Below are 23568 nucleotides of genomic sequence, written 5' to 3'. Positions count from 1 at the left end.
AAGTCTAAATCGTTCATTGTCATATAGATCCTTCAGATTTTGGTCTGGATTTCCATGCTACTATACAACCTTTTTTGTTTCAAACAGTTCATTGAACAATAATAAATGAAGTACCTGAAGCTGACAATGAAGTAAATGTATAATAATTAACAAAGATGATTAATTAGCGCTGTAAACGCGCGTGTGAGGGGCGGAGACGCGCCGCGGAGCGTCAGACGCGAGTGAGGACCAAACACAGCAGAACAGTAGGAAACTTCACTCCTCTTATTATTTCTCTTTTACTGTCTATAGCGATTTATTTTTAGATACGTGATCTGAGTCTTTCATAGAGTTGTAGAGTTATTAGAGAAATAGAGTTATTTTTTACATTCTTTGGTCGAAGTTTTCAGATCGGCACTTCGGAGCCTGTTCGTGACTCGGTTGATTTCAGATGGGCACTTCGGAGCATGTTCGCGCCCTCGGTTGATTTCAGATGGGCACTTCGGAGCATGTTCGTGACTCGGTTGATTTCAGACCGGCACTTCGGAGCATGTTCGCGACTCGGTTGATTTCAGATGGGCACTTCGGAGCATGTTCGCGACTCGGTTGATTCAGATCGGCACTTCGGAGCATGTTCGCGACTCGGTTGATTAAGATCGCCACTTCGGAGCATGTTTGTGACTCGGTTGATTCGGCACTTCGGAGCATGTTCGCGCCCTCGGTTGATTCAGACCGGCACTTCGGAGCATGTTCGCGACTCGGTTGATTTCAGATGGGCACTTCGGAGCATGTTCGCGACTCGGTTGATTTCAGATCGGCACTTCGGAGCATGTTCGCTTCCTCGGTTGATTGAGATCTGCACTGCACAGAGGAGCGTTCAAAGTTACGAGACATAGACTGAAGACAGATTCCCAGTGAAATGCTCTCCGACAGCAAATGCAATGAGTTTGCATCCTTCTTTTCTGAGAAGATCATCAATATCAGGAAGGCGATTAGCACATCCTCAAGTAATGCAGTTAGAAATACCAAGGGTTCACACAAAACAAGGGGAATCTGCTTTTAGTTTCTATGCCGCTCGCAGTTGGAATCAGCTTCCAGAAGAGATCAGATGTAAAACACTAGTCACATTTACATCTAGACTTAAAACTCATCTGTTTAGCTGCGCATTTATTGAATGAGCACTGTGCAATGTCCGAACTGATTGCACTATATTTTTTTTTTAATGTAAAATAATTTTGTAACTGTTTTTAAATTAATTTAAATTAAGTAAATGTTTTAATCATTATAAAAGTTTTAAAATTGCTTGTTTTAGTTTTGTTATAATTTTTCTTTATGATTATTTTACCTTCTTTTATGTAAAGCACTTTGAATTACCATTGTGTATGAAATATAAATAAACTTTCCTTGCCTAGTGTGTTAGTGGGCTTATATATATATATATATATATATATATATATATATATATATATATATATATATATATATATATATATATATATATAAACACACACACACACACACACACTACCGGTCAGAGTTTGGGATCAGAATGATTTTTTATGTTTTTTTACAGGAATTTATTTTACTCATCAAGACAGCATTTAATTGATCAAAAATACTGGAAAACATGTAATATTGTGAAATATTATTAACATTTTTCTATTTTAATATACATGAAGGTGTAATTGATTCATGTGATGTGCAGCTGTATTTTCAGCATCTTTCCTCCAGTCTTCATTGTCACATGATCTTCAGAAATCAAATAATATGATGATTTATTATTAGAATTATCAACAGTTTTGCTGATAAATATTATTTTGGAACCTGTGATACTTTTTTCAGGATTCTTTGATGAATAAAAAGTTAAAAAGAAGAGCATTTATTTAAAATATAAATATTATCTAACAATATTCACTACAGTTCAATAGTTTGGGGTCAGTACATTTTTATCCTTTCTTTTTTTATAAGAAATTGTATTCTTTATTAGATTTTAGAATCTTTTATTCAGGATGTGTTAAATTGATAAGAAGTGATATCAAAGATTAATATTGTTAGAAGAGATTTATATTTTGAATAAATAATGTTCTTTAAAAAAATATATATACATCGAAGAATCCTTAAAAAAGTATCGCAGATTCCAAAATAATATTTGGTAGCCAAACTATTAACAGTTCTAATAATAAATAATCATATTTTCAGGATTTCTAAAGATCATGTGACACTGAAGACTGGAGGAATGATGCTGAAAATACAGCTGCACATCACAGAAATAAATTATATTTTAAAGGATATTAAAATATAAACCATTATTTTATGAATTTTATTTTGATAATTTTGAATTATTACTGAAATACAACATTTTGTTTCAAACAGTTCATTGAACAATAATAAATGAAGTACCTGAAGCTGACAATGAAGTAAATGTATAATAATTAATAAAGATGATTAATTAGCGCTGTAAACGGCGTGTGAGGGGCGGAGACGCGCCGCCGAGCGTCAGACGCGAGTGAGGACCAAACACAGCAGAACAGTAGGAAACTTCACTCCTCTTATTATTTCTCTTTTACTGTCGATTTATTTTTAGATACGTGATCTGAGTCTTTCATAGAGTTATAGAGTTATTAGAGATATAGAGTTATTTTTTACATTCTTTGGTCGAAGTTTTCAGATCGGGACTTCGGAGCCTGATCGCAACTCGGTTGATTCGCCACTTCGGAGCCTGTTCGTGACTCGGTTGATTCGGCACTTCGGAGCCTGTTTGCGACTCGGTTGATTCGGGTGTTCAGATCGGCACTTCGGAGCATGTTCGCGCCCTCGGTTAATTCAGATCGGCACTTCGGAGCATGTTCACGACTCGGTTGATTCAGATCGGCACTTCGGAGCATGTTCACGACTCGGTTGATTCAGATCGGGACTTCGGAGCATGTTCGCGACTCGGTTGATTCAGATCGGCACTTCGGAGCATGTTCGCGCTCTCGGTTGATTAAGATCGGCACTTCGGAGCATGTTCGCGCTCTCGGTTGATTAAGATCGGCACTTCATAGCATGTTCGCGCCCTCGGTTGATTCAGATCTGCAATTCACAGAGGAGCATTCAAAGTTACGAGACATAGACTGAAGACAGATTCCCAGTGAAATGATCTCCGACAGCAAATGCAATGAGTTTGCATCCTTCTTATCTGAGAAGATCATCAATATCAGGAAGGCGATTACCCTTACGAAAAATAACCATGGTTTTATTATAGTAAAACTGTAGTAACCCATGGTTTTATGGCGTATTGACTGCCATTTGTAAAACCACAGATTTACTACAAATACCATGGTAAAACTATGGTTAATATAGCAAAACCATGGTTAATTTGTGGTTACCATGGTTTAACTACAGTAACCATGGTTTTTTGGTTTTATTTGTAGTAAAACCATGGTTAATTTTCGTAAGGGTAGCACATCCTCAAGTAATGCAGTTAGAAATACCAAGGGTTCACACAAAACAAGGGGAATCTGCTTTTAGTTTCTATGCCGCTCGCAGTTGGAATCAGCTTCCAGAAGAGATCAGATGTAAAACACTAGTCACATTTAAATCTAGACTTAAAACTCTTCTGTTTGGCTGTGCATTTATTGAATGAGCACTGTGCAATGTCCGAACTGATTGCACTATATTTTCACTGATTTTTTTATGTAAAATAATTTTGTAAGTGTTTTTAAACTCATTTTAATTAAGTACATTTTTTAATCATTATAAAAGTTTTAAAATTGCTTGTTTTATTTTTGTTATAATTTTTCTTTATGATTATTTTACTTTATTTTATGTAAAGCACTTTGAATTACCATCGTGTATGAAATATAACTAAACTTTCCTTGCCTAGTGTGTTAGTGGGCTTATATATATATATATATATATATATATATATATATATATATATATATATATATATAAACACACACACACACACTACCGGTCAGAGTTTGGGATCAGAATGATTTTTAATGTTTTTTTACAGGAATTTATTTTACTCATCAAGACAGCATTTATTTGATCAAAAATACTGGAAAACATAATATTGTGAAATATTATTAACATTTTAATATACATGAAGGTGAAATTTATTCAAGTGATGTGCAGCTGTATTTTCAGCATCTTTCCTCCAGTCTTCATTGTCAAATGATCTACAGAAATCAAATAATATGATGATTTATTATTAGAATTATCAACAGTTTTGCCGATAAATATTATTTTGGAACCTGTGATACTTTTTTCAGGATTCTTTGATGAATAAAAAGTTAAAAAGAAGAGCATTTATTTAAAATATAAATATTTTCTAACAATATTCACTACAGTTCAATAGTTTGGGGTCAGTAAATTTTTATCCTTTCTTTTTTTTAAAGAAATTGTATTCTTTATTAGATTTTAGAATCTTTTATTCAGGATGTGTTAAATTGATAAGAAGTGATATCAGAGATTAATATTTTTAGAAGAGATTTATATTTTGAATAAATAATGTTCTTTAAAAAAATATATATACATCGAAGAATCCTTAAAAAAGTATCGCAGATTCCAAAATAATATTGGGTAGCACAACTATTAGTCTAATAATAAATCATCATATTCTCATGATTTCTAAAGATCATGTGACACTGAAGACTGTTGGAATGATGCTGAAAATACAGCTGCACATCACAGAAATAAATTATATTTTAAAGGATATTAAAATATAAACCATTATTTTTATGAATTTTATTTTGATAATTTTGAATTATTACTGAAATACAACATTTTGTTTCAAACAGTTCATTGAACAATAATAAATGAAGTACCTGAAGCTGACAATGAAGTAAATGTATAATAATTAACAAAGATGATTAATTAGCGCTGTAAACTCGCGTGTGATGGGTGGAGACGCGCCGCCGAGCGTCAGACACGAGTGAGGACCAAACACAGCAGAACAGTAGGAAACTTCACTCCTCTTATTATTTCTCTTTTACTATAGCGATTTATTTTTAGATACGTGATCTGAGTCTTTCATAGAGTTGTAGAGTTATTAGAGAAATAGAGTTATTTTTTACATTCTTTGGTCGAAGTTTTCAGATCTGGACTTCGGAGCCTGATCGCGACTCGGTTAATTGCAGATCGGCACTTCGGAGCATGTTCGAGACTCGGTTGATTCGGCACTTCGGAGCCTGTTCGCGACTCTGTTGATTCAGATCGGCACTTCGGAGCCTGTTCAGGACTCGGTTGATTTCATATCGGCACTTCTGAGCATCTTCGCGACTCTGTTGATTTCAGATCGGGACTTCGGAGCATGTTCGCGCCCTCGGTTGATTCAGATCGGCACTTCGGAGCATGTTCGCGCCCTCGGTTGATTCAGATCGGCACTTCGGAGCATGTTCACGACTCGGTTGATTCAGATCGGCACTTTGGAGCAAGTTCGCGCCCTCGGTTGATTCAGATCGGCACTTCGGAGCATGTTCGCGACTCGGTTGATTCGGCACTTCGGAGCCTGTTGGCGACTAGGTTGATTCAGATCGCCACTTCGGAGCATGTTCGCGACTCGGTTAATTCAGATCGCCACTTCGGAGCCTGTTCGCGACTCGGTTGATTCAGATCGGCACTTCGGAGCAAATTCCTTTTATTTAAGTAAATGTTTTAATCATTATAGAAGTTTTGAAATTGCTCGTTTTATTTTTGTTATAATTTTTCTTTATGATTATTTTACTTTCTTTTATGTAAAGCACTTTGAATTACCATTGTGTATGAAATATAAATAAACTTGCCTTGCCTATTGTGTTAGTGGGCTTATATATAACACACACATACACACACTACTGGTCAGAGTTTGGGATCAGAATGATTTTTAATGTTTTTTTACAGGAATTTATTTTACTCATCAAGACAGCATTTATTTGATCAAAAATACTGGAAAACAAGTAATATTGTGAAATATTATTAACATTTTTCTTCTAGCACATCCTCAAGTAATGCAGTTAGAAATACCAAGGGTTCACACAAAACAAGGGGAATCTGCTTTTAGTTTCTATGCCGCTCGCAGTTGGAATCAGCTTCCAGAAGAGATCAGATGTAAAACACTAGTCACATTTAAATCTAGACTTAAAACTCTTCTGTTTGGCTGTGCATTTATTGAATGAGCACTGTGCAATGTCCGAACTGATTGCACTATATTTTCACTGATTTTTTTATGTAAAATAATTTTGTAAGTGTTTTTAAACTCATTTTAATTAAGTACATTTTTTAATCATTATAAAAGTTTTAAAATTGCTTGTTTTATTTTTGTTATAATTTTTCTTTATGATTATTTTACTTTATTTTATGTAAAGCACTTTGAATTACCATCGTGTATGAAATATAACTAAACTTTCCTTGCCTAGTGTGATAGTGGGCTTATATATATATATATATATATATATATATATATAAACACACACACATACACACACTACCGGTCAGAGTTTGGGATCAGAATGATTTTTAATGTTTTTTTACAGGAATTTATTTTACTCATCAAGACAGCATTTATTTGATCAAAAATACTGGAAAACATAATATTGTGAAATATTATTAACATTTTAATATACATGAAGGTGAAATTTATTCAAGTGATGTGCAGCTGTATTTTCAGCATCTTTCCTCCAGTCTTCATTGTCAAATGATCTACAGAAATCAAATAATATGATGATTTATTATTAGAATTATCAACAGTTTTGCCGATAAATATTATTTTGGAACCTGTGATACTTTTTTCAGGATTCTTTGATGAATAAAAAGTTAAAAAGAAGAGCATTTATTTAAAATATAAATATTTTCTAACAATATTCACTACAGTTCAATGGTTTGGGGTCAGTAAATTTTTATCCTTTCTTTTTTTTAAAGAAATTGTATTCTTTATTAGATTTTAGAATCTTTTATTCAGGATGTGTTAAATTGATAAGAAGTGATATCAGAGATTAATATTTTTAGAAGAGATTTATATTTTGAATAAATAATGTTCTTTAAAAAAATATATATACATCGAAGAATCCTTAAAAAAGTATCGCAGATTCCAAAATAATATTGGGTAGCACAACTATTAATAGTTCTAATAATAAATCATCATATTCTCATGATTTCTAAAGATCATGTGACACTGAAGACTGTTGGAATGATGCTGAAAATACAGCTGCACATCACAGAAATAAATTATATTTTAAAGGATATTAAAATATAAACCATTATTTTTATGAATTTTATTTTGATAATTTTGAATTATTACTGAAATACAACATTTTGTTTCAAACAGTTCATTGAACAATAATAAATGAAGTACCTGAAGCTGACAATGAAGTAAATGTATAATAATTAACAAAGATGATTAATTAGCGCTGTAAACTCGCGTGTGATGGGTGGAGACGCGCCGCCGAGCGTCAGACACGAGTGAGGACCAAACACAGCAGAACAGTAGGAAACTTCACTCCTCTTATTATTTCTCTTTTACTATAGCGATTTATTTTTAGATACGTGATCTGAGTCTTTCATAGAGTTGTAGAGTTATTAGAGAAATAGAGTTATTTTTTACATTCTTTGGTCGAAGTTTTCAGATCTGGACTTCGGAGCCTGATCGCGACTCGGTTAATTGCAGATCGGCACTTCGGAGCATGTTCGAGACTCGGTTGATTCGGCACTTCGGAGCCTGTTCGCGACTCTGTTGATTCAGATCGGCACTTCGGAGCCTGTTCTGGACTCGGTTGATTTCATATCGGCACTTCTGAGCATCTTCGCGACTCTGTTGATTTCAGATCGGGACTTCGGAGCATGTTCGCGCCCTCGGTTGATTCAGATCGGCACTTCGGAGCATGTTCGCGCCCTCGGTTGATTCAGATCGGCACTTCGGAGCATGTTCACGACTCGGTTGATTCAGATCGGCACTTTGGAGCAAGTTCGCGCCCTCGGTTGATTCAGATCGGCACTTCGGAGCATGTTCGCGACTCGGTTGATTCAGATCGGCACTTCGGAGCATGTTCGCGACTCGGTTGATTCAGATCGGCACTTCGGAGCATGTTCGCGACTCGGTTGATTCAGATCGGCACCTCGGAGCATGTTCGCGACTTGGTTGATTTCAGATCGGGTCTTCGGAGCGTGTTCGCGCCATCGGTTGATTCAGATCTGCACTGCACAGAGGAGCGTTCAAAGTTACGAGACATAGTAATGTCCGAAGTAATGCAGTTAGAAATACAGAGGTTCACACAAAACAAGGGGAATCTGCTTTTAGTTTCTATGCCGCTCGCAGTTGGAATCAGCTTCCAGAAGAGATCAGATGTAAAACACTAGTCACATTTACATCTAGACTTAAAACTCATCTGTTTAGCTGTGCATTTATTGAATGAGCACTGTGCAATGTCCGAACTGATTGCACTATATTTTCACTGTTTTTTTTAATGTAACATAATTTTGTAACTGTTTTTAAATAAATTTTAAATTATTATAAAAGTTTTAAAATTGCTTGTTTTACTTTTGTTATAATTTTTCTTTATGATTATTTTACTTTCTTTTATGTAAAGCACTTTAAATTACCATTGTGTATGAAATATATATAAACTTTCCTTGCCTAGTGTTAGTGGGCTTATATACAGTATATATATATATATATATATATATATATATATATATATATATATATATATATATATATATAAACACACACATACACAATACACACACTACCGGTGAGAGTTTGGGATCAGAATGATTTTTAATGTTTTTTTACAGGAATTTATTTTACTCATCAAGACAGCATTTATTTGATCAAAAACACTGGAAAACATTTAATATTGTGAAATATTATTAACATTTTTCTATTTTAATATACATGAAGGTGTAATTTATTCATGTGATGTGCAGCTGTATTTTCAGCATTTTTCCTCCAGTCTTCAGTGTCTTCAATATTTTCTAACAATATTCACTACAGTTCAATAGTTTGGGGTCAGTACATTTTTATCCTTTCTTTTTTTATGAGAAATTGTATTCTTGATTAGATTTTAGAATCTTTTATTCAGAATGTGTTAAGCATACTACTATGTCCCTATTTAGGTTTTAATGTGTATATATTTTGGTACATGAATATCTGAAAATACAAAACATCCAAAGAAAGAACAGAGAAATCTGCTTGTGAACAAAAACATTTTATTCTAGCTTCATGAATTATTATTTTTTTAAACACTTTAATGTGTTTCATAAAAAATAAAGAAATAACATTTTGAACAAAAAGCTGAAAAAAGTCTATGAATTGGATTCAGAATGATAATCAAAATTAGATGCAGTCGATCAACACCCCATAGCTTGACTAATTATTACCTCTTCATCTGTCATTTTATTCCATATTGTTACAATTTTGATGCTGTTTCATGTCAAATGATGGTGTTAGATTACATGTGTTAGTATCTGGTGTTTCTTTTTTTCTTCTTCACTTGTGTTTTTTTTGGAAATTCTGTGCAGAAGTTGTAGTAGCGCCCTCTACTGTATAACAATGAAAACACAGATTCTAGGAGTATAGCTCAAATATATTTGGACTTTCTGTAAGTCAAGTATACTTAAATGTCAAGTATATTTCTGAGAAGTACATAAAACATAATCTAAAAGCATACTTTCATATTTTTAGTTTGAAAGAAGTATACTAATAATAGTACACTTGAATAAACTTATTTTTATTCAGAAAACCTGTACTGCCCTTACGAAAAATAACCATGGTTTTACTACAAAACCATGTTTAACCGTGGTTATCTTTCATAAGGATCATTTAAGCTCAATTTGTAGCCTACTTCACTTACCTGATTATAAAAGGAAACTACTATTAATACAACAGACATTAAAGTAAAGTAGGCATTTTATTTTAAGAACTGAGAGACAAAGTCAATTTCACCAAAAGGTAATGCAACTAAACTAACAAAATTAAATGACATAAAATATGATTTGGGTTTAATTTGTTTTATTTTGTGAGAAGAAAAAGCGTGGAGTGATGTGAGAGACATTTGAAAGGCTGTATAGGATAATTAAACATTTGACAGAGACAACGATCAATTATGGCCTAGAGTTTGGCCTGGTTAAATATTTGTCTAAAGAATGACACCACAAAATCAAAATCAAAATCATGTGTTCCATAAAGATCAAATATAATACTAAAATTTTTTGTCAAAAATGAAGTGCCATTTTGAATTTTTAATGATCATAAACAACAGTAAAGTGAAAACAATGTTATTGCGAAACTATAAAATGATCGAAGACAATGTCATCAGTAAAATATGAAAATCTGAAACGACATCACACACAGTAACAGTACAGCATTAGTAACTATTCTTAGCAGTATGTAGTCTATTGTATTCAAGAGAGTGTATTTATGTACATGTATTATTAATTACATTGAGCGTTCAGCCTGTAGACTTCATCCCATCAAAAGACACAACATTGACTTCCTCAAAGCTTACAGCATCTGCCTAAAAATAGCATCAGAATTACAAACTGCTTTCGACCTTTTTGTACACGAGAAATCGCTTTGTCACGAACTAGTTCACAAAAACCCTGCTAATTCAAACAAAAATGGAGCATTACTGAATGTAAAGCAATGACTTATTGTAACTTATTGTAACATAAAACGTATGTACGTAATATCATCTGTATGTTTTATTGCAGAAGTTTTTGAACAGATCATTTTAGATGCACTTCATGAATTTCCTAATTTCCTGACAAAAAAGAAACCATAACGGACACTTCCTAACAGTGCTAAAGTAAGCTGTTTTGCATATTTTAAGTTTCAGTTTCAAATAAATATTGATGTCAAGATAGTTCACAGGAGTATTTGGTCTAGAAAATTACTCTGATGATAATGCAAAAAAAAAAAAAAAGGGGGGGGGGGCAAGTGGAACAAGTCTTGTTTTAAAGTACATAGAAAGGTTTGGCATAGAAAAATGACCTGAACTCTGTATAAATGAGCTGATATCTTCTCTACACTGAGTGTGTGTGTTGTGACTGTGTAGATCATGACGCTTGTATCCCCTCCTCAGAGAAAACTCTTTCAAAAACACGAGAAAGTTTAAACTTACTTTTGAAATCCTGCCCCATGAAAACATACAGAATGGGGTTCAGACAGCTGTTGACATACGCCAAAGAAACGGCCAGAGAATCCACTACGGAAGCCACAGAGGAACTGGATTTCTCTCCGTACATGACTATCAAATCTACTATGTGATATGGCAACCAGCACAGAAAAAAGGCCACGATTACAGCAAACATGATGCGAAACGCTCGTCCAGAGTGAAAATGACTCCTGCCTAACTTGTGTGCGATGAATCCGTAACATGTTGTGATGCATATGAGAGGAACCAAAAAACCAAACACAAATCTGATGATGGTTAACCTTCCAGATGTTGCACGGTTTGAATCACCTTCATCATCAGCATGAAAAGTGCAAAGTGTGATGTTAAACTCCTCATTAATGAAAATTTGCCTTGATAACATAAAAGGAAAGCTGAGCAACAAAGCCAAGACCCAGGCCGCGACACAGGACAGTCGCGCAATCAACAAATTACGATGATTTTGAGCCCAAACCGGCGTGATCACCTGAACAAACCGATCCAGACTAATCAAGTTCAAGGTGAAAACGCTGGTAAACATGGTGATGACTATAATGAAGGGGAGAATCTTGCACATGACTAACCCATACGGCCAGTGATGGTCAAGGACAATCTGCGCCACACTGAAGGGTATAGAAAGGCAGCACAGGAGGTCTGCAGTCGCTAGATTGAGAAACCATATTGTATTAACCGTCCTCTTCATCTTCAATCCAGCGATGTACACAACAAACATGTTTCCGGGAACTCCGAGGAGGAACGTCAGGCAGTAGATGACCAGAGAAAGTATCCTTATGGACTCTTTTACTTCTGAAGACACAGGGGCTGTCTCAATGTCATTAAAACACCACAGACAATTATGTCCACTTGAGGGTTCATTGATGTAATCATCCGAAATGGTCTGGTTCATTTTGCTCGAGTTGCTGCTGTCCATAGTGCTCTGTCGGTCCTTTAAATAAAAAAATTAAATCAAATTTTCAATATTTAAATGTACTGTATCTATTAAGCAATTACTAAAGTAAATGTCCACATAGTTTGAATCGCACTTGAGTTTCACAGATCCAATATAAATGTCTAGTACTCACCTCACCAACTGCTCTGTACAAACAGGCGAAACTTGCCCCTCTTGCCACTTTAAGGCAAAACCACAGGAAATGGGAGGAAGTCCTGCTGATTTGATGAAACCACTACAAAGGGTGTTTGCTCAAAGTAAATTTCCTTTTGAGCAAACTATAATTTCAGTATTGAGTCTAGAATGCTGTTCTTGAAGCAAACAGAAGGAGTTCTGGGAAAACTTTTGATCATTTAATCTCTCACATTCGGTGAGACCATATCCACAACTTGATGCAGAAGTAACATGACCAGTGCTTGTTTGACTGCTTATCGTTTCTGTGAAAAAGGCTGCAACCACCAAACAGCCCTCGAATGAACTGTTTACTCCATGCACTATATATGGCAGTGGCATCTTAATGTGTCTACGTGTATTTACAAAAAAATTGGGCGATAACAGTCTGGACTTTTGGCTAGTACTGCATTCCTAAGAGCTGGCTGCATGTGAATCATGAAGGAATTTAAATATTTACCTTACTAAATTGGATGAGTAATTGGTACACATTAAATGACCAAGGATTTTAAAATTCTTTCGTTTGTTATCTTCTTCCTGAAAAAAAAAGAAGCCCACAAAATTGTGGGATCACAATTGGGATAACTTTTTTTTTGTTGTTGCTTAAAACAGTTGTCTTTTTCCAGATTAACAGATGCATACATTTCATAAGAGGTCTATAATAAACAATCAGGTCATACTGCCAAAAAAAAAAAAATACAATGAGTAAATTTTATATTTTTTTATTGGAAATATTTTGTCAACATTGATTTGACCACTTTTGAAATAAAATGTGATTATTTACACCATGGTTTTGGCAAAACAGTCGAATTGAATTATGTGCTTAAGTACTAAATAAAAGGGGAAGCAAATTATCTTTTAAAAAGGTACCAACACCAAAACCTACAGGAATAATTTAATTATCAAACATTACTTCAGTCCTTCCAAGTCTATTGTTTCATTGAAAAGACACCTGCCTCATCTGGCAACAACTATACACAACAGCAGAGCAATGGAACTATGTTTTTATATATATATATAATCTATGTCAACCGTCAAACATCATTCATCAGTTTTGAGGATTATTCCTTGCTTTTTCGAAAGAACACACACAAAAGTGTAATATGTTACACTACAGCTATCAGTACAGGTCATATGTCCACAGAAATGTTTATCTTTATAGGAAATACTATACCACTGAATCGGTTCATGCAAGGAGAAAATTCATTATGTAACATACAATATGCAACAGTAAGAATGAGTTTAACATTTTAATTAATACAGGTTAACAGTTAAAAAAAAACTGCATTAGTATTGAATTCCACCAGAACTTGAACAGCATCCCAAATAGTCCACCATTAGTCAATATTCTTATCAAGTCAAGGTAAATACAGGTATCTGATGTGTGGTTAAATTAAATATATACATAAATCTGTACAGTACAAATTGTCAAATATCTCCGCCCTCCCTACTGCTGCTTCTCTGGATTTGAAACCAACATTAGCTTAAACAGCAATCAACCAGCAAGAATACGTTTCTTAATAGATGCTGAAACAACAATAAGTTCTAAGAAAGTGGCCTCCACAGAGGTTTCTCCAGAAAAACACAATAAAGCAAATTATAAACAAGGCCAGAGTCTGTAATAAGTGTTTTCTGGCTTTCGCCATAAAGGTTTATGAGCAAGTCCAAACTTAGACAGAAGTGACAATGTAAGACCCACTTTCAGTCGTGTCTCCTTTAGTGTCTCTTTTTTTTGCATTGCTTGTAATAGGTGTTGGGATCTGGGATGGTCTTGGAGTTGTGCTGTCGGCACTACTCTTTCTGGGGCTTGGTGTGTAATTAAAAGGACTTACCCTAGCAGCCACAGCACCACTAGGGGAGCTGTGTTTGCTGGAGTTAGTTGAACTAAACGGTGTGCGTTCAGCAACTGGGAATTCATGAACCTCTGTGCCAGTGTTTGGGTTACTTGGAGCAGGCTTAATATCGACAACTTTTTTATCAAGAGACTCGCTACTTCTGAGTAAATTCAGATTTGTTTCTGAACCCAGGTGGCCTATAGCTGTATTCTCACTTGCTAGTGGCTGTTTTGAGTTTGGTTCACTTGAGTCCCTGTCACAAGGTAGCCCTTTGCTTGACTGACTGTCGATAACAGGAGGTGTGTTTGCTGTGGGTGATTTACTAGACCTTGGATTGTTTATGGGACAGTCTTCGATTCTCACCCAGACATCTTCTTTCTTGGACATAGCAGCACCCAATGAATGAGCAGCATCACCAGTTGGATCTGGTAAGTCTAAAGTCATAGAAGGTGCATATGAGCTTTCGCTCTCTTTCATTTTCCTCCATGTTCCTTTGCGCTCCAGCCCCCCCTCTTTGCCTGATTTTTGAGGTGGATTAGCAGGTTGCCGTTCATCCTCGCTTCTACCCTTTTCACTGGACTCAGATGAAGCAGAAAGAATGGAAGAGCTGCTGCCGGTTCTTTTCCAAGTGCCTACTCTTGGGAGAGATGATGAATGTTTGCTGTGCTCCCTTTTCCATGTCCCCGTCCTGTTTATTGGGAGCCTGGAAGGGCTTTCTGAATGGGATCGGGAGATGTCATGCCTTCGGAGTGACTTAGAATCACCATTCTCTGCAGTGTTCTGACCATGAGGAGACTTTCTCCAACCATTTCCCTGGCAGGGAAGACTAAGTGACATATCCGTTAAGGATGGACTAGATACTGGAGTCTGTGACTGGCTTGTAGACGAAGGGGACAGGGACTCGAAAGATGCAGACTCCTCTAATTTCCTTTTTAGTGTTGGACTAGGAGCTTCTTTGATAAATGTTGACTGACGAACAAGTCCAGGCTTCTCGGACCGGTCAGACTCACTCCCACTTGATTTGGTAGATGACATTCTGGACAACTCTGCCTTCTTTGGAGGGCCTGAGGCTCCGCACTGGCTTAGACTTTTTGAGGCAGATTCACTTCTAGGAATTCCACTGGCACTTCTATGCAAGCCACTCTGCTTTGTTGGTGTCTGCTGGCCCAGTTGCCTCCCTGGAGAAGTGTAAGTCATGCGTCCAGATCCTGAAGATTTTGTTGAAGCGGAACTGGGGGAGGCAGTGCGAGGCAGCTGAGATAATTTGTTAGATGGGCTCAAACCACTCCTACCAGGTGAAACTGAAGCACGGCCAGGTGACTGCATGGGCCTTGTTAGAGATTGCTGAACTGGTCTAGAAGGTGTGGAGTCTCTAGACCCAGATCGAGAGGAACCTTTACTTGACCCTCCTTGAGATGCTGCATCCCTGGCAGGACTAGGTTCAGAACTTGCTGGGATTTTCATGGTTCTTGGAGAGTTTCCAGGACCAGGTGCTTGGGATGGTGGTTTTGACATTTGGCCACGTGGAGGGGGCTTTTTCGGTACTGGACTGGTGCTAGGAGAGCTGCTTCTCACACCAGGTACATGAATCATTGTCCTCCCTCTGGAGATCACAGGAGCTTGAGCTTGTCTGTGCTGAGAGGACATGCTTTCAAGACTGGGTCGAGGCTTTCCTGTTATTAGACTTTTATATACTTTCTTTCCTCCTTTCAGGCTCTTAGTTTCTTCCTCTTTCTTTTTGGACTCTAAAGTGCTTTTCTCACCAGGTTTTAGTATTCTTGGCCCTTTATTCGTAGCAGGCTTATTGTCCTCCTGATTTAAAGAAAGATGGAAGGGGGATCCAATGGAAATGCCTGATTTGAGAGACAGAATAGAGTCTGAATCAGAGGAACCTTGTCTTGAGAGACTCGCTGCAGCCTGATGAAGACTGCTAACTATAGAATTGGCACCCTCTTGAATGGCTTTCCAATCAAATGATTCAGAGTCTGGTGATAAGGCTTGCTCTGAAACAGGGCTATGTGTGTCTGTGAGGTCTAATATAAGATCTGGTTCCTCTGCTAAAATACCATCAGCCAATATGCTCTTTTCAGTTTCTTCAGTCTTACTTCTTGGTGGCTGTTTCTTTTTCTTTGGCATCGCAGAACTGATGCATTCTTGGAGAAGGTCATCTTCAGAATCAATACTGAGAGAGCTAAGGGAGCTATTTCTAGAGAAGCAAACAGGTGTGTCCTCAACATGAAAGGCCTTTGGTGCATAACCAGAAGCTTGTGGCCTGGGCACTTCAATCTGAGTTGCATCATCTTTGTGTGAGCAATCTTTGTTGTTGTTTTCTTGGTCAATGTCACTTAATGAGCTAAGGGATGAGTTTCTTGAAAAACATACAGGTGTGTCTTCAATGGAAAACTTCTGCTTTTCATCGCACACTGCAGCTGTATTTTCTTTGGGTGCTTGTGGAAAACCTGGTTTTTGAAGGGGTTTTATTGGAGCTGTCTGAAATGCTGCTACTCTATTGGTGTTTACTGGCTGTTCTACACTGCACTTCAAAGGGGGAACTTTTCTTTGCTCTTTATCTTTTCGCAGTTCAGCTTTTTCTTTAGACAAGTCAAGATCATCATCCTCAAAGTCAAGTGAACTCAGTGAATCATTGCGAGAGAAGCAATAAGGTGTGCCCTCAATTGGTGTATAATGATGCGGAGAATCAAAGGCAAACCCAGGACGTGTTCTCACCTCGGGATTAGCAGGCTTATCAGCAAACTCTCTTGTCACGATTTTGGGCTCTTGCTTTTCTGTTTCTTTGTTTTTATCTGGATATGATGCTGCTTCTGGCAAGCTATTAGGAGCCTCTGGCCGTTTGAGCATCCTTGCTCTGTACTCACTGCTTTGTGGCATAGGTTTTACAGGAGAAGTTGGCTTTTTCTTTTCCAAGTCTTGCTGAACTAGGTTGCCAGTGTGGGTAGATGGATGCTGGGCCTGTTCAGGCATCTTCTGCACTCTAAATGGCTTGTGTATTTTGCTTTTGGGCATTGCCGAATTGATACACTCTGCAAGAATATCGTCCCCTTCATTCTCAGCCAGGGCAGACTGCATGGTAGGTGATAAACCTGTATCTTTAGCCTCTGCACTTTTCCCCTCTGGTAGAGTGTCTCGTCTTTGACCAGATGTTTCTGCAAGGTGAGCTGAACTTTCAATACCCACCAACTCATTAGGGGGTGAATCAATTGTGAGGTCACTGAGAGACGTTGCTGTGGAAAAGTTAATGGGTGTTCCCTCCACACAGTACACCCGGGGCATGTCCTCACAGTGTGTGAGGGGAATATTCTTCTGCTGCTGTCCACGGTTTTGGGGTGGCAACAATTTATAAACCGGGAGCTGACTTGGCTTACGAGCCACGGGTGGGGGTATTCTAGAGGTGCTTGAGTCTGATTGCTTTTTCGGTTTTCTTGATGATTTTGTTGGCATCGCTGAATTAATACAAGCCTCTAGAATCTCTATGTCATCATCATCATCAGAATCATCCAAGATGTCTTTTCTAGGTTCAGTTGTTGACGGTGGTTTCTCTTGAACCTTGGGTTCTTGAATGTCTTCTTTCTCAAGCTCTGTTTCATTGGACTGGTCATCCTCATGAACTGGGGGCATTATCTTCAGCTCAACATCTTTCTGAATAAAGGGCTCATCTAAACTTAGTGCACTAAGACTCGAAGCACAAGAGAAGCCATCTGGAGTGCTTTCTGTGGCAAAATGTAATAGAGTATCATTATCTGGTAAAACCTGCACTTTCTGTACAGCAGCACTTACAACTGCATGTCTTGGAGCCAAATCACGTTTTTCAGAATGGGGTGGCACAGTAACTTTTTGTTTCACTGATGTGGTTCGCGGTGGTGGAGGTGGTGGTGTCTTGCTGCGACTTGGTGGCATTGTTTGTCCTGGGCTATCAGGCAGATCACTCGGACTGATAATCCCACTTACCATCCCACTGCATGGCTCACTCTGCACAGAACTTGCAATGGAATGACTCTCAAAACTGTCAAGGGAGCTGACAGACGTGCATCTGCTGAACATGAGTGGAGTCTCTTGTAAATAATGTTCAGGGGGACTTTTGGGTGTCTGGGCACCACTTTTGGATGGTGACTTGGCACCTGATGAAAATTCCACTGTTTTGTGATGCCTGGAAGCATCTCCATGTCCCAAGTGATGTCGTGGAGGCTTGATGCGAACATAATGGCCTGACCCTTGGCTCTCAGATGTGCGCTGGTCTGATGCAATGTTACTAGTGGATTCTTTTTCTGATATAGGTAAAGTTGGATAGTTATTGGCTGAGTTGACATTCCGTTTGCAGCTCTCCATTTCATCTTCCTCGGAGGACAATGATGATAAAGAGCTACCACGTGAGAAACAAATGGGCGTGTCCTCCACACAATATGTCTGTAATGTTTCTTGATTTATCGTGGGAGCCTTGCATGCTGGATTCTTCTGAACTGCTCTTGTTGGTCCTGCTCTGTTTTGAGCAGACGAAGGATGGAGCTGCTTTTGCCTACTCTGGTTCTTTAAAGATGCCACAGAGGAGGAACTGGCTTGGCTTAAATGGTCATTGGCAGAACCTTGGGAGGAAGGTGGCTTTGAATGACTAAACATGGTCTTCTTGGAGGAAGCATCAGAGTACTTCAAACTGTAATCAATAGGCTGTTCTACATGATGATCCTCACTGTATTTCATACTGTAGTTTGGAGTTTGCTCATCCAGCTGCTCTTCTTCTGAATAACGCTCACTGTAGTTTGTTGGTTTGTCGTCGGCATAATCATCAACAGTGCAGATAGTCTGAGAGATCTTTTTGTTAAGTCCATGACTTGACCCAATTTGTTCATTTGAGCCCCTTGACCTAAATCCAGGCAGGTCCTGTTGAACAAACCTGGGCTGGTACTTTTTTAGCTTATCTTCTCCTTCATTGCTGGTTTCAGTGTACATGGGGTATCCTGGGCTTTGTGATCTCGGTGGTTTCTGATCTGGCCGCTTCATTTCATCATCAAGGAGCTTAGGTCTTGCCCACCTTTCATTCTGGCTCGGGCTTTGTCGACCAGAGTTGAGCTGTTCATCAGAATACTTCAAACTGTAGTTAATAGGTGTATCCAGATCTCCATTGTCATCTTCCATGTGATTCGCATTGTGTATTTTATGGGCAAGATCCGCAGGATATTTTCTGTAGACACAGCATTTGCCTTCATCATCTTCTGAATAGGAATCCACTGAGGGCTTCATCTGACCTCTCTTTCCATAGCCATCAGTGCTGTTGACACTATTCAGACTGTCATTAGAAGCTCTGTACTCCATTTTAGGCATTGGGCACGGTCTGCCCGAAGGGTCAGTTTTGCTGTAGCTGTACATATTTTGGTGACCATGAACAGCAGTTTGGCGTCGGATCATGTCGTCTTGCACAACATGAGGGTCTGTTGTAGATCCTGCGGTTCTCTCATCCATACTTAAGTGCATGCTCTGCACTTCCTCCATAACTACCGCAATTTGAGCTGCAGTCGTGGGAATCTGCACCATTCGCTTGGCAGCCTCCGCATCGGAATGGAAACCCCTTCGCTCTCGATCTTGACTTCGGTCCCTCTCAGCTCGGACGCTTTCTCCATTTCCTCTGTTCTCTCGGGATGATGGGCTTGAGAGCACTGGGGTGTTCATATAAGGTGATCGAACTCCAACTCCATTGGGGTTATAGCCATCTGATCGACAGACACCATCATAATCGCCGTAGACGTTATGCTTATGCCTTGGCTTGGGCCGATGGGAGGCTTTCGGGCTCAGGTTGTCAATGTTATCGAAGGTTTCAGAGAGGTGCTGTGCATCTAGTTCTTCGATAAGTGCTTTCTGTTTTCTTACATGCAGGGACGGTAGACTGGATCCAGGAGACATGATGTTGGCATCCTTATACTTGGCAGGCCGATTGGCCATGAGGTTTCTCAAAGCAGCAGCACTTCCCATAGCTATCATCTTGTGCTTGGAGTGAATGAGGTTCTTCAGCATGCTGACTGCACCCATATCCCATAATGCCTCTTGATCTTTTGCATTCCGAGCAGAAAGGTTCCACAGCGTCCCACAGGCATTGCTCACTATCGTCAGACTGTGTGATTTAAGGTGCTGAAGTAGAGTCTGAAGACAGCTGTTTTCCCTTAATATTTGCCTGAAATAAACAAAAAAAGAGGAAAACATTTGCTGCTATGTGGACATATTCAAAATTTGTGAGCGTATGCAGCTTTATTAAAGCATACTCTACCTGTGCTCTTCATTTGTGGCAATTAGGCTTGACACGTTTCTCAAGATGCCACCACCACTTTCTATTATGGCAAGGGTGTTGGTTTGGCTTCTGTATGTTAGAGTGCTCACTAAAAATGCCAAAGCTCCAGGAACAGTACAGATATCAGCTTTGTTTTCAGTGCAATGTGCTGATAAGTTCCAAAGGGCGCTCAAGACACTCTTTAATGTGGATTCCTGTAAGATAAAAAGACAATTTCCTTAGTGACTGAACGGTTTGTTTGCAGTCATGCAGAAATTATTCAAGAGTTTCAGAGACTCCTCACCTTCTGAACTTCTAAGGCACACTCCATCAGGGCTCTAACACTGCCAACTTCTCGCAAGATCTTCTTACTGTTCACATCAGCTCGCCACGAGAGGTTCCTCAGAACACTGGCAATAACCTAAAGCAGTTTAGAGATTCTTAGTACAATAACTTAAGATGAATGTGTTTCCTTTTGGTGGCATGCATGGCTATGCATATAGTATGCTTTTAATAATTATTTAAATATTCAAATTATGACATGAATTTCAAACAATTATACCTGTTGTAGGTCCTCACTCTCTGACTTTAGTTGAGCTACCATGGCTCTCATGCAACCTTTCATTGAGCAAAGTGTAGCCTGCGGGCAAAACCAGAAAGTAATTAAATGCAATAATAAACACTACATGGCAATGATGAGAGACAATGATAAGAGAAATAACAAACCTTGTTGGCTACATCTCCAAAGGTCAGATTAGTTAAAGCCATACCAGCATATCGTCTTAGTGTAACACTGTAGTGATCATTGGTAAGACCGTAAATCTCACAGTCTACCTGGAGGAGCTCCCCAATCGCCTGAAGACCACCTGCATAAACAAACCATTGATATATTCAGCCAATGAGATTTACAGTTTAGGTTTTTCAATGTCTTACAAGAACAAACAGAAGTTTCATTTATAATTTTGGAAAACCTACCAAGCTCATTCATTGCATGCCTGTGCTCTTCATCGAAGGAAAGTTTCATGAGAACACAAACCGCTGGGCAAATCTGATGCTCGACTGGTGAAGGCACTGCAGTGAAGGCAAACGTATGTTAATGAGGTTGTACAGCTCCACATACATTAATTATGCATCAACCCACTGATCCATTTAGCTCCTTCCCATTAGAGCATTTTGTGTGAATCACATTTATAAATAAATAAAAATGTAGTATATGAAATAGAATAAAAAAGCATAGCATTTCCTTTACTACAGTAGTATATTAGAGACATACAGGCCAGTATATTACTGTGGTTGACCTTTAAATGACTAATGCAGATGCATCAGATTCACTGCCTAATTTATGTTAATATATTTATGTTAATATATATATATATATATATATATATATATATATATATATATATATATATATATATATATATATATATAACAGAGTTGTTATGTACTAAAAATTACCATAGACTTAAACTGAAATATAATTTTTAAATATCATGTTTTTATCTGAAATAAAGCCGAAATAGAATAAAACAAAAATCACATGCAAAACATCAGCTTAAAAATGTTAAACTAAAAAATGCAACTAACTGAAATACATTTAAGTACTCAAAATATTAAAACAAATCAAAATTAAATTAAATTAAATTAATATAAATATCTATATAAATAAATAATAAATATTAACTAGTAAAAAAATCTGTAATAAAGCACATAAAATTCATAAAACTAAAACTGCTAATATAAAACATAAAATTCACTATATTAAAAAAAATGAAAGCTAAAAATATATATTTCATAATAAAAGCACATAAAAACAAACATAAAATCTAAAAACTATATAAAGTATTTATTTAAAATATAAAAAGATATTTCAATATATTAATAATATGTATTTTAATGACAGCTAAATGTGCACAATAAATGCTGAAATTAAAACACCACATATTTGACTATACATTTACACTAAATTAAGTTTTAAAAAATGTATACAAAAAATGTTCCATTTAAAATACTGTCAGTGAATTTTGAAACCAAGACAAGGATGAGAAAACACTTCTATTAATCCACACAGTAACTACAACTAAAAATAAGGATAACGCAAGGATACCATGTCACATCCCCCTGCGCTATTCCTGACACCAAACATACATCATTGCCAGATATATTGAGTCTCACTTGGGTTCTTGTCCTGGTCCACTCCGCGCTCATGGCTTTCCTGCCACTCCCAGCAGGTCTCGCAGTAAGCCCTGATCTGCTCCAGCAGGTGGAGCACCCGGATCTCCCGCCGGCCGCGCTTGTCATCGGGCTGCGAGTGGATAATGTTATGCAGGGCGGCGCTGGCCCTCGCCCGGGCCTCTTTGCTGCCGCGGGAATTTCCAAGCAACACCGAGTCCTTGTCATTGCCGTGGAGGAGCTGGATGAGCAGCGGCAGACAGCCGGATTGACGCATGGCGATGCAGCTGTCCTGAGAGCTGGACATGGCCAGGAGCGTGCGAGACATGTCGTCTTTATCATGGGTGCCCAGCATGGACAGCAGCGAGTACACCATTTCCACCTGAGCATATGCAGACTTGATTTAAGTGATGCATGATGCTTTCAAGTCATTTTTGCATTGAGAATCTAGCATTAGTTAACCTTAGTGCCCAAGTGACTGGTCAGTCGGCGTGGAACGGAGTAACTTCCTGCACTGCTCATCTCACTGGCGGCGTCATGATCGACGCGAGAACTTGAGCCCTGGCAGACGAAAACATATAAGGCAGATTCCAACAATGTTCTTAATAAACAAGAAACAAGAAGGGCTCCTAATCAAAGGCCTTTTCAATTATACACCATACAAAAAATCAATAGGTAAATATGCAAAAATGACTAAATAAATATATTTATATATTATGTATTTATTTATTTATAAAAATATTATTTTGTTTATAATTACTATTGTTTTCTTTGAAAATTGTATGATAAGGGTAAGTGAATGCATCGTGTTTTATAATGTCACTGAATTTGTATTATAATAAAAAGACCTTTTAATCATCAATAGCATTATATATATATATTTTACACTGTACGTTTGTCCATAATACAATGTTTTGAATGCAGGGACCATGCATAGGTAAATATGTGAATATTCGTATTGTTATTTAAATAGAAATACAACATAAATAAATGTACATTTAAAAAATGTATTTAAAAGTGTAAAAATAAATTTCTAAAGGTAAATAACATTTATAAATGTAACTGTTTAAATTATAT

At 37.5% G+C, this 23568-nt stretch overlaps 2 protein-coding genes across 5 annotated transcripts in view; both read right to left on the bottom strand.

Annotated features, from left to right (window-relative positions):
- Positions 1–9928: 9928 nt before the first annotated feature.
- On the bottom strand, positions 9929–12754 carry LOC113110093 (C3a anaphylatoxin chemotactic receptor-like). Its single transcript, XM_026274108.1, has 2 exons — positions 12176–12754; positions 9929–12039 (listed from the first exon to the last, which is right to left on the bottom strand). Exon 2 carries the CDS (start codon positions 12022–12024, stop codon positions 10999–11001), a length of 1026 nt encoding a protein of 341 aa, XP_026129893.1. The 5' UTR covers positions 12025–12039; positions 12176–12754; the 3' UTR covers positions 9929–10998.
- A 165-nt stretch (positions 12755–12919) lies between these two features.
- Positions 12920–23568, bottom strand: part of apc (APC regulator of WNT signaling pathway) — a 36027-nt gene continuing 25378 nt past the window's right edge. For all 4 annotated transcript variants that reach the window (XM_026274080.1, XM_026274079.1, XM_026274081.1 and 1 more), the window contains 8 exons: positions 22954–23052; positions 22495–22873; positions 21295–21390; positions 21046–21185; positions 20882–20959; positions 20624–20740; positions 20320–20534; positions 12920–20226 (listed from right to left, as the gene is read on the bottom strand). In XM_026274080.1, coding sequence (XP_026129865.1) covers positions 13884–20226; positions 20320–20534; positions 20624–20740; positions 20882–20959; positions 21046–21185; positions 21295–21390; positions 22495–22873; positions 22954–23052 — 7467 coding nt within the window. In that variant the 3' untranslated portion in view covers positions 12920–13883. The remainder of the gene's footprint in view (positions 20227–20319; positions 20535–20623; positions 20741–20881; positions 20960–21045; positions 21186–21294; positions 21391–22494; positions 22874–22953; positions 23053–23568) is intronic.

Source organism: Carassius auratus, chromosome 10 (genome assembly GCF_003368295.1).
Source record: "Carassius auratus strain Wakin chromosome 10, ASM336829v1, whole genome shotgun sequence".
In the NCBI taxonomy this organism is placed as follows: domain Eukaryota; kingdom Metazoa; phylum Chordata; class Actinopteri; order Cypriniformes; family Cyprinidae; genus Carassius; species Carassius auratus.
Note: the sequence above shows the minus strand (reverse complement) of the source record. Positions and strands in the feature narration are given on the sequence as shown.